The 12194-nt window shown below is 46.8% G+C and overlaps 1 protein-coding gene across 1 annotated transcript; it reads right to left on the bottom strand.

Moving 5' to 3' along the window:
* Positions 1-8712: 8712 nt before the first annotated feature.
* On the bottom strand, positions 8713-10065 carry LOC123446980 (expansin-A15-like). The gene is made up of 3 exons (XM_045123529.1): positions 9839-10065; positions 9415-9736; positions 8713-9321 (listed from the first exon to the last, which is right to left on the bottom strand). The coding sequence occupies exons 1-3, from the start codon at positions 9981-9983 to the stop codon at positions 9009-9011; spliced, it is 780 nt and encodes a 259-aa protein (XP_044979464.1). The 5' UTR covers positions 9984-10065; the 3' UTR covers positions 8713-9008.
* Positions 10066-12194: the final 2129 nt, after the last annotated feature.

The raw sequence follows: 12194 nt of genomic DNA, 5'->3' as shown, positions 1-12194 counted from the left end.
ATTAGGAAAAGTGTTGATCTGAGCTCGAGCTCACATCAGCTCGTTATCTCCCACGCCCATTCGCTTTCAGATTCGCATTGATTAGGTATATCACTGTGTATTCTCACTAGTATATGCATATATATTCAGAACCATGGCCCACCCACCTGCCCTCATTAATGTGACGTATGCCGTGAAACTTTGACGGCTCGGATGGTTGCTGACGATATGAGCCGTGGCTCAGATGTTCTAGACAAAACAACCACGTCTACACATGCCATTCAATGACATCCACCGGCGCACGAACCTGAAGCCGCGTTGTCCTCCATAGGAGCATCAACTAGCTTACAGATGACTCCGAAAGCCACAATCCCGCAACACCATTTCAACCCCAACTCGTTGGTATTTATACATGCATGACTACTGAAAGTCATCATTGACGATCTGCATAGTTGCGTCCATAGGAGCATCAACTAGCTTACAGATGACTCCGAAAGCCACAATCCTGCAACACCATTTCAACCCCAACTCGTTGGTATTTATATATACATGCATGACTACTGACAGACATCGTTGACGATCTGCACAGTTGCCCACTCAACTCATGTTCACGTGTTCACACAACCCTTGCTACCCCGATCCATGAGCTCAGGACACAACACACGCTCCCTTCTCCTCGAGCTAGTCTTGTTCCTGTATCAGAACTGCAAGGGAAGAGAACAAGCGTCCATGGTCCCAGCCACACAATGGATTCTTTGTGACAGCCCGATGCCGACGCCCCAGAAGATTCCCCTTTATTTCCGTTTTAGTCGTGTGGCTTATTTTATTTGTCACATCATCGTCGCGCCATGCATCATCTGCATTGCATCGGCACCCCGTTGCCGCCAGTTTTCAAAACTTGCATCCGTTGTTAGTTGCCGGTTCTCGTCGTTATCCGTTCTGAGCCCGATCGCACACGCACGCGCCCGCGGCACCGTCGTGGCCCTGTTTTTAAAGCGTGTATAAAACTTTCTCCGTTTGAGCTGGAATTTGTCGTGTGGTATTATTTATATATAGCTAGGCCGTCTGTCGAATTTCGTCGCGATCGGAGTCCGTCTGGTACCCGAACGGTCGCCCGGAGCGGCATCGTATTCGGTCTACCGTCGGACGTGTTTCGGTGTTTTAAATCTTGTTGCCGCGCCGCGGTATTTCCTTCTCGCCCCTACATAGCCCATCTACACAGGTCAGTAGTGCCACCTAGCCACTTCCTCCGTTTGTGGTCTTCGGATCGCGATCGGACGGTCGAGGTCCACCCCTCCAAAGACCAATCCTATATAAGTAGCACCCCCTAGAGAGAACCCTCTCACTCAACTAGGGTTCCCCCTAGTCATTTTTGCAGCCACCCCCCTAGAAAAAAACCCACCTGCTAGCTCCACCTCTTCTCTCCCCGAAATCCAATCTCAGGTCAGATCTGGACCATTGGATATCCATCCAAAGGCCGAGATTTGCCCAAAAATCCCACCTACCGGACAATGTCCACTCTAGTGGACAATGTCCAGGCGACCACAGGAGGCCTCCCATGCCCGCAGACTCCCGCAGGTCCTCCCGAGCCCCTCGTCCAGCAGCCCGAGCTGCCAGCCCCTCGCCGGAGATCCCCACTAGGAGCCCATCTGCGCCGCCGCCCGTCCTGGCACGAGCCGGCCGCAGCTCCCAAAGCCGCCGCCGCCTTGCCTCCCCGACGCCAGATCCGACCGCCGCCTCGCCAACGTCTCCTCCCGCGCCGCCGCTACCCCGATCTGCGCCGCCGCCATGCGCCGCCAGCCCGCGCCGCCTCTGCACGCCGCCCCGCTCCGAATCCCGCCGCCCCAGGTCGCCGGTCCTCTGCTTCGCTGCTGCGTCGTTGTGGCTCCTCGCCTCGTGCGTCTAGAGGAGCACGACTAGCACCAGCCCTCGTGCCGCGTGGGCCACGAGGAGCCAGCCCCGCGCCGTTTCGGCCTAGGCCAGGCGCCGGCCCATATCCGCCCCGCCTCGGCGCACCAGCAACACCTTCGGCCCAGCTCGCCTCTCTAGCAGCCGGCCCATCTCCCCACCGACCTGGCCCGTGTGGCCCTCAGGTGAGCAGTCCCCCCAGCCCTTTTATTTATGCCCCGGGCGTTTTTAGTTAGTTTACGCCCACTATTCGGCCCATTAGTGCTTTAGGTTGTTTTAGGAATTATCTAAAGTCCAGAAATATGCGTATATATAAACGCCCGTATCTTTTAAACCGTTTGCTGGATCGCGACGTATTAAATATGTTTTTCATGTAGTTTTGCGAGTAGAACACGTTGGCGCTACTTGCATATTTGTTTGACGCTGTTTAGCATGTCAAATGCATTGTTTACCGTGCTGTCTATATAGGATAGACGCCGTATTTATTTTTCGCGCTAGACCGTATTGCCCGAATGCCGTTTTAGAAATGCCCATGTTTTAGGGACTAATTTGCCATGTATTTTAGAGTGGTCACGCGTATTTTTGCGTGTAGGGATTTGCCGCAAGATTATTTCCCGTGCTTAGGACAATGTCTCGCATTTACGTGTGGTATTATTTTTGTTGCGCAACCCCACATATTTTATATGTTTTCGGGGTAGGGATTTTTCTGTGCAATTAATTTTAGCATTAGAGCAAGTTAGTTCGTGAGATATTTTGCTATGTTGCCCTTTTGATTAATTCGTAGGATTTATTCCGTGCCTCGTTTGAATTAGTTGTCAACTAGGGAGTTGTTCTTGGGTGTTTAGACTAGCCCCTGGTATTTTTGGTTGCAATAAAAATGCATGTTTAGGTGTGGTTTGGTTGCCCTCAAGTTGCTAGAAATAGTGTTGATTTGGAGGAGCTGAAATATTTCTAAGTCTGGAATCTGTTATATTTTGTTGCTGTCTTGTCTTGGTTGCATCTTGTGATCTGGAGCTCTTTTGAGGTTGGTCCCATGGAGTTAGTTGTACCCCTTGTGTTTCTATAGCATGCTGTAAATTTTCATGCCATTGGGAGTCCTGTAGCTATAGGGTTTGCTGCTGTCAATATTGCTTCAGATCGAAAACTGCACTTTCATGAAGTGCTATTTTCACTAAGTCTGAAATAGTGTGTGCGATGCCATGTTGTGTCTTCTTTTCCTAGTGTTCCTTGCTGCCATGATAGTTGTTGTTAGTTGTTTGTAGTAGTGCTTCTTGCCCTCTTTCGTGTCATGCCTTGCTTGAGTTTATCGGAGTTGTGTATTGTAGCTCGTAGTTGTGGGGTGTAGAAAATGCTATGTGGCTGATTTTGGCAGATTGTAGTCTTTTCTTGTTTTGCTCGTATCTTTTGAACCGTAGCTCCGTTTTGATCGTGTCCTACATGAAACTTGCTTAGAATATCGTGTAGTTTCATTTTCTCTTGCCGGTTGTATGTTTTGAAATGCTCGTGACCGTCGTTGCACAAATATTGCATTCGTGCCATCATATCTTGCGGTGCTTGTATCTTTTGAACCGTAGCTCCGTTGGAGATGTTCTTTATGTGTAGATTGTTTGAAATGACGCGTAGAATCACGTGAACCTATTTGTTTGCTGTTTAACAACTAATTAAATGCATTAGTTCAGATCTGGACAGAATTGTAAAGTAACATGTGAGGTCGTCTCGGAGGTGTTATATGTCATTTCCGACCTCATTTAAAATGTCTAGATAGGTAGATTAGTTTCCGCTTCACCTCTCACATGTTTGACAACATTAATATTGCCGTGTATCTAATCGGGATAGAACTAAATAAATAAACGTGGAGTATCGTCAATATGCAACTCTTTGCATATTGAACTTCACTTAATGTGTAGTGTTTGATTGCGTGAATTGTCATGCCGTGTCTTGCATGTATTCAACCGCTCATGCATCATTCGTGTTGTGCATCGTGTGGTGAATTCCGTGTGTTCATTTGTGTTCCGGTTTGATTCGTCTCGATAGAGCTCCGCACGCGTGCCGGATCTCAGGCAAGATGATCTCATAACGTCGGTTCGTCTGCTTCTCGGAGGCATTCTTCTTCCAAGCGGGATCTCAGGCAAGATGATCATTTCCCCAGATACCATTACTATCATTGCCATGCCAGTTATTTCGATGTTGTCGATTATGTCTCGTTGCCTACCACCTGTTAAATATTAACCTCTGAACAATGCCATGAAAACCTTCAACCTGTTCAACCTAGCAAACCACTGATTGGCTATGTTACTGCTTGCTTAACCCCGTTGATAGCGTTGCTAGTTGCAGGTGCAGATGCTTCCGTGCGAAAACATGGGTTCCTTGTTATATCACCTTATTAATGCTATTTAATATAATGGACCTATATACTTGGTAAAAGGTGGAAGGCTCGACCTTTCTAGCCTGGTGTTTTGTTCCACCTTTGCCCCCTTAGTTTCCGGCTACCGGTGTTATGTTCCATAAATGAGCGCTCCTAACACAATCGGGGTTGTTATGGGGACCCCCTTGATAATTCGTTTTAGATTAAAGCTGGTCTGGCAAGGCCCAACATTGGTACTACATTTGCCTAATCACCTAATAAAATTGCATAGAGACTTTCCGGACCCCGAGGATAATTTAATCAACCCCCGGGCCAGTGCTCCTCATGAGTGTTGGTCCAAAATAGAGCAGCTTATTGACGCTACCCGGGGCAACTCGGCGTTTGACGAGGTAACCATCGTTGATCCGTCGTGTCCTGAGAACGAGGTACGCGACTCCTATCGGGATCGTCGACATGTCGGGCGGCCTTGCTGGATTAGTTTTACCTTTGACGAGATATCTTGTGCATCGGGATTCCGGTGATGCTCTGGGTAATCTCAGAGTTGAGGTTTTCCACTAGGGAATCCGACGAGGTCGCGAGCTTCGTGATTGAGGATTTCTATGCGGCTTGTGGTAATTTGTGATGGACTAGTTGGAGCACCCCTGCAGGGTTAAATCTTTTCGGAAAGCCGTGCCCGCGGTTATGTGGCATCGTGGAAACTTTGTTTAACACTGGTTCTAGATAACTAGAAGTTAACTGAATTAAAACATGGCAACTGTGTGCGTAACCGTGACTGTCTCTTTCATGAGTTCCTTCTCCGATCGAGGACACGGTGGGGTTATGTCTGACGTAGGTAGGTGTTCAGGATCATTCGTTTGATCATCAGTAGTTCACGTCCGTTATGCGTAGATCTTCCCCCTCTTATTTCTTGTACTCGTAAGTTAGCCACCAAATATATGCTTAGCCGCTGCTGCAACCTCACCACTTAACATTACCTCACCCATTAAGCTTTGCTAGTCTTGATACCTTTGGAAATGAGATTGCTGAGTCCCCTGTGGCTCACAGATTACTACAACACCAGTTGCAGGTACAGGTAAAGGTTACTTGACGCGAGCGCGTTGATTGTTCATTTGGAGTTGCTTCTTCTTCTTCTTCTTCTTCATCGATCTAGGATGGGTTCCATGCCGGCAGCCTGGGATAGCAAGGATGGACGTCGTTCTTCTTTTGTCGTTTGTTCTCGTCCGTAGTCGGACCCTGCTCTTACTCTTGATGATTATGTAATGTACTGATGTGACTCTGATGTAGCTTGTGGCGAGTGCAAGCCAACTCTTTATATATCTCTTCTTTTCAGGACATGTACTTGTAGCGATATCCATTCTTGCGACACGACGAGATGCGCTTCTATCCCTGACGAGGCCATCGTGCCAAATTAAGGATATGGTCGCATCTTGGGCGTGACATTCTTCCTCCTATGCCAGAGGAAGTTTGTTCCAAAAATTGCTCAAATGCGGTCCGTGGTTTTATACCAATATCCACGAGATACAAAGATTGGAATACACACCTTTTTCATGTGCTCATTTCAACATTGCTCAATGTTCTTTGTGCTTTTCCAATATGAAAAGGCACAATTACTACTGAAAATTAGCAAAACATTTCATTACATATAACATATACTCTCTCCGTTCCTAAATATAAGACCTTTTAAAGATTTCATTAGTAGACTATATACGAAGCAAAATGTGTGAATCTACACTCTAAAACATGTCTATGTACATCCGTATGTAGTTCATAATGTAATCTCTAAAAGGTCTTATATTTAGGAACGGAGGGAGTACGTATTATCCTCGTGGCACATCAATATCCATGAAAATGCAGCTAACATGCATTGCAATTTACAAGTAAACCAAGCAAGTTCCAAAACAACAGACCTACAAGGCTAACACCACACTATTGCTTTCTCAAAAGCAGTCACGCGTGACGGACACGGTGGCCTACAAGGTGCGCGTCAATTTTAGAAGGTGAGATGTATTTACACACGACCACTATCAGAGATCAATTCTCCTACAGATCTACCATGCTCATGCTCATGCTCATGCTCATGCTCATGCTCATGCTCATGCTCATGCTCATGCTTCTCATTGCTGTCATTGGTTTGTGCCTGCCCAAATTTCTCATACAATCTTATGGTCCAGGAACAAGCATATATATATATACTGAACTAATTAAGGCACCCATCAACATCGATTTCTAATGCTACACTGCTACAGTACGTAAGAACACCATCAAACCCTGACCGGACAAATTCTGGATAGCAGATTTCTCCCGACGCTTGCTCTGCACCCAAGGCTGCCCGGCGCTTGCTCCGCACCCGGAACCGAGCCCACCGCCCCGCTCGACGACGGCTAGTCCACTTCCTCAACAAACTGGATTCTGAATCCGGACACGGAAAAGAAAAAGCAAGAGGTCAACATTATCGGAAATTAAAACCCACCTCATCCGCTCCCCAATTAAAACCTTTTGTCACCTGGAACTCCGTCAGGCCTCGTTTGGTTAAGGGAATTGGAGAGGTTTTGAGAGGAAAATCCCCGGGAGGGCCAGAAACCTCATAAATCCTTGGACGCTCATTTGGTAGGAGGGGTTTGCTTAGCCCAATCACCTCCGTTCCCCTTCAATCCCTTCCTATCTATGTGTTTCAAAACCCTCTTCGGGGGACTAGTGGAAGCAAAGCCCGGGGGATTTGAGAGGATTGGGTGGAACAAAGGGATTCACCCAATCCCGTGAAATCCCTCCCCCTCAAAACCTTCTCAATCCCCCTTAACCAAACGAGGCCTAAGTCAAATTCCACCTCAATCCCCTCCAATCCTCTTGTGGTGAGGATTAACCGAACAAGCCCTCACCGGCAATGGAGCCGCCTCTCTCCAGCGCCCCCCACCTTCGGGACTGAATCCTTCTTCTGACTAAAATGAGAAGCAACTAGACGGATCTGCAACCTTAGCAAAATTAAATCTTCATTTTTTCACGGATCAACTTCCCGCTGACGATCTGATCCACGGCTCAGCCAAATCTGTAGCAACGGCCGACGGAAGCGTCTTCAGATGCAAGCACCGTCCGCCGTTTTCCTGGCCCACAACCACATACCTACACCAAAAATTTACTCAATTACAGATATCTCGTATTGCACTTGAAAGCTCTGCGAAACAGATCCCCATACAACATTCAATGGTGCTGATAACCAGACCATATGAGCTCGTGACTACATACTCTATGTCCCTTAATTAGGGCTTTCCGAATTTTGAAAAGCCATATCTTTAAAACCGCGCGTCGAAATTCATATCTGTCTTCACCGTTGGATTTTTCATGACAAGATCTTTAAAACTGGATCCCGCATAGGTATATTTCAACGAAATTTTTTCTATACAATTTAGCATCCGTTTTATGTAACTGCCTAGCAGTGGATGTGCAACTACCTGACAATGCATGTGCAACTTTCTGCCTACCTTGTGGAAGTGTAGTTTTCACTAATGACACATCCACCCCAAACTACCTCCTAGTGAGATATTCAAATTCATGTTTTTCCCAGGCCAAGTGCCTAGTAGTTCATGTGCAACTTTCCTCTGCACATGGATGTGCTTTCACTGTTTGCTGCATCAGTCAACTGTCTAGCAGTGGATGTGCAGTTTTTAATACTGTCACCGCCAACTGTCTACCAGTAATGTGCAACTATCCCTTATACCTCATGGATGTGTAATTTTCCTACTAGCACTTCGAACCACCCCTCTAGTGGGATGTGTAATTTAAGTGCCTCCATTTATATGCAATTTTTACTACCCTCATGAATATGTAACTTCTCATCACCCCCATGAATGTGAAATTTTCACCATCCAAACTATCCCTGCCTCTGAGATGTGCAACTTTATATGTTGCTCTGGCCAACTGCCTAACAGACTTTGTGCAACTCCGTTTGTTGTCCCCGCCAACCGAAACTACATACCCACAAGTAGTCAGGGGAAGGAGTTGCACATCGAGTAATAAGAAGTTGGCTCAAACAACAGACTAGGTTGCACAAACCACTAATAGGGAAGATGGGGGCAGGGTGTGTTAATTGTGAAAAAAAATTACACATCCATGAGTAGGGACAAGGGTTGCACATCAACTACTACATAATTGATCGGGACAGTAGACTGGTTGCACATCAAATTTTCATGGTTGCTAGGTTGCAAGCTCATGTGAAATTAGATCGTGCAGCTCGAAAAATTGGTTTTGAATTTTTTTGCAACATATAGTACTAAAGTTGCACAATGCAGCATTGAAGTTGCACCATATAGCATCAAAGTTGACATCACAAGAAATACATTTAAACATAGCCATGTAGGGTCTAGTTTCAAAGATCTCGCCGCAAAGAATCCATCGATGAAGACGGATCTGAATTCCGACGCGCAGTTTAAAAGATATAATTTTTTCAAAATCCGGAAAATCAAAATAAATGCATGTGAAGTTTTTCTTAAACCAATCTAAACAATGTGAATATGTTTAATGTTAATAGCAACATGTATTAGAAGAGAAAAAGATAATACATGCATAGCTATGAAGCCCGGTCGCTCGAGCTGATTACTGAGCGCGTGTGCACTAATGTGTACTATTCCGGAACAATATTTATGTAGGTGTAGCAAAAGCTCCTGCTTATTGATCGGACCCAAGTAGGACGAAGTGAACCTCCAAGCAATGAAGCAAACCAGGGAACTCGACCTCGTGTCCCGCCGCTGAATGTACTCAAGAGTCAGTAGGAGAACTGAAGGCTGGAGGTGAAGGCCTGGCCGAAGCTCCACCACGCCGGCACGACGTTGGGGAAGACGACGGTCTGGCCGCCGGTGTCGGTGACCCCGAAGGTGAGCGCCTGGCCGGCGAGCGCAGCCAGCGACTGCCAGTGGGCGCCCCAGTTCCGGCTCATCGGCATCCTCTCCGTGCCCGTCCCCTTCACCCACACCGCCTTGATGTCCCCGGTCCCGGCCACGTTCGAGATGAGCACCAGCTGGAAGTGCTCGAACCCTCCCATGGTGAACCGCACCCCTCCCCGCTTCACGCAGGCCACCCTACAAAGATAAAACACCACACACTGTGACACTGATTAATCTATCCACCCAAGTCAAACCGCCCGTCCAATGGTGCGTAGTGGTAACTGGTACCTTTGGTAGAGCACCGGCACGACGCCGCCCTTGTAGATGCCGATGTGGAGCCAGGCGGGCTGGGCCATGTCGAAGTGCGCGCGCGGCGGGTTGCACCAGCCGCCGTCGCCGCCGGCGAGGGCGTAGTTGGGCGGGCACAGGTTGGTGGCCGTGACGGTCACCGCCTTCCCGGGCACGCACCACCGCGACTCGGACTCGTGGTCGCAGGTCACCTGGTAGCACTGCCCGCACGACGCGCCGTCGCCGAACAGCGCCTGGCTCAGCGCCGCCGTCCCCGTTCCGTACCCCGTCCAGTACAGGTTGCCGTACCCGCAGGCGCCTCCTGCCATGCATCCATCCATCCATCCATCCATCCATCAGTGCAAGTGCTTAACCACTCCACTGTACCTGCTGGTATATCTGAAGTAAACAGAGGCGAACTCACCCATGGTGCCGGAGGCGTCGCTGCCGCCGTAGAACGTGGCCGAGCCTTTCGACCAGCCCGCCGCCTCCGCCGGCACCAAGAGCGACCCCGTGGCGACGACAACGGCGAGCAGCATAAAGCTCCATGGTTTACTCCGCGTCTCCATCCTCTCCAGATCGATCGTCAGTGAGAGTGATGGCCGATCGGTCGAACGTGAAAGTTAATCCCAGCTCCCAAGTGATCCACTCCAGTGCAACATACAGTACACTGTACGCGCGGAGCCTAAATAAGTAACGGGAGTGAGTGAGTGAGCGAGCGATCGATCGAGTGGAATCCATTTCATAATTTTAACCCTGCCGGTGCAGCGAATTGACGGCGCGCATGACACCTGCACTGGGAACCGGATCGCTCAGCTAGAATTGCGCGCGCTAACTTCGCGCAGATCGGATCGTCGATCGAATCGCTCCGTGTTTCTTTCCTCCCTAGCTAGTTTAGCTTGAGCTTCCATGTACAGTGTAAGGGAAAACAATCCTGATCTGCATCGACGCGTACGACTTCTATTCCTTCTCTGCTGGACCGTTGTAAACATCAGTATATCACTGGCCTAATTCTTCTGATGATGAACGATTCAACCCGGCCTGATAAAAAAAAATACCTTGGTTCTATTTCGTCTCGACTATATGTGCACGCTTACGAAGTTACGAAGACCAACACCCACTTCCTCCATGAATCTTGCTCGGCTCCATGGACAACCGGATGATTAATTAGCTGCAATTTTTTGCATTTTTCTGAACAGGACGACGAACTTGCCGGCTCCTGAGTTGTTTGTTTATTTTCCAAAGTTGACATGCCATGCCAGTATGCCACACAAGGAGGGGTTGGTGATAAGAAGAAGAAGAGGAGGAATCCTGGAACTGTTGGAAAGAAGACCGGCAGCTCACATGAGGGCGGCGGCCACAGCCGGCCACGGGGAGAATCCAGGTGCGCTGCTCTGTGCTGTCACACGGATGATGTCGAGAGAGACGGTGCCGGTGCGTGCTTGTTTAACAAAAATTCAAAAGTCCACCAGCGATGCGCACGCAAGTCGTCGGCTTCGTTCTTCCTATATATGGATCTTGTTTTCCCCTTTTTTCGAATATTTATATATCGATATATCCACGAATAGCTCATGAGTTGTGGACGAACCAACCAATAGCTGGATGATTAAAAAGACAGTGGTATCCCTATCCCATCAGGGTTTAAATCATGATACTCGCATTTATTTTTGAATTTATTTTAGAATTTTCGATGATACACATTCAGTACAAGGAGACGTTTCCATCGATGAAAAGTTGTTTATAATGACTTCGTAAATTTCAAGATGATATGTCGATTCAGTCTTTCGAATATGCTCATAAGGATACGTATGTGCGTGTTATACTGTGTTCAAAAAACTCATGTTGTGCTGTGGATATGTGACGTCAGACGGCTGGAGTTTGAAACTTATGGACTTCTGCCCGTCTTTTTGTGTGTTTCGGTTTTTCATCGGTTTTACTGTTGTCCCCTTTTTTAGTACACATTTTACCTTTTTCTTATATATGCATAACATTATTTCAATACATGTTAAACATTTTTCTAATTTATGATGTACGTTTTTAAGTACTACATGTTTATTTATTTATTTATTAATACATATTAAAATAAATTAAGATATAGGTTGAACATTATTTTAATACCATCAATGTTTTTTAAACTATGCCAACATTTTTCTTACATTGTCTAAACATTTCTTTTAAATGCCATGAACATTTATTTGGAACGCATGAACTTTTTTTAAATGTCACGTATGATTGTCTTGAATTACAGAAATATATTTTTTATTGCATATTTTTTTAAATATCACATACATTTCTGAAATGCGTGGATAATTTTAATTGTAATACTTGTTTTTAGTGCTATCAACATTTTTTTACAGTTACACTAGAAAAATCACACTACCTGAAATTTCTTAAAAATCAATCAAAAGTTTATTTGAATATATGCATTTAAAATATTTCTCAAAATAAAAAAAGCACACAAAAAACTAAAATAGGTGCGTAAGTGTACGTGTGCGATTATGGGCTAGACCATTTAGGACCATGCTGACCGTGCACTCTGTCTCGCTATAAACTAGAGAAAGCAGAGGTAGAATGGCCTAGGTTGAGACATGTAGCAAAAATGAAAGTTGAAGGCCACAATTCAAGGGAGCGTTATACGTAGGCATTGCCATTCCACCCTGAGTGCTCGTCTACATCTGCCGTAGGGTAGACGACCACACACGTGTGCACCGGCCGGTAGCTCACATGAGGAGGAGTGCGACCACAACCCACATAATCCAGGTTCATGCTTCCTAGTGCTA

The sequence above is a fragment of the Hordeum vulgare genome, chromosome 4H (genome assembly GCF_904849725.1).
Source record: "Hordeum vulgare subsp. vulgare chromosome 4H, MorexV3_pseudomolecules_assembly, whole genome shotgun sequence".
Lineage (NCBI taxonomy): Eukaryota > Viridiplantae > Streptophyta > Magnoliopsida > Poales > Poaceae > Hordeum > Hordeum vulgare.
Note: the sequence above shows the minus strand (reverse complement) of the source record. Positions and strands in the feature narration are given on the sequence as shown.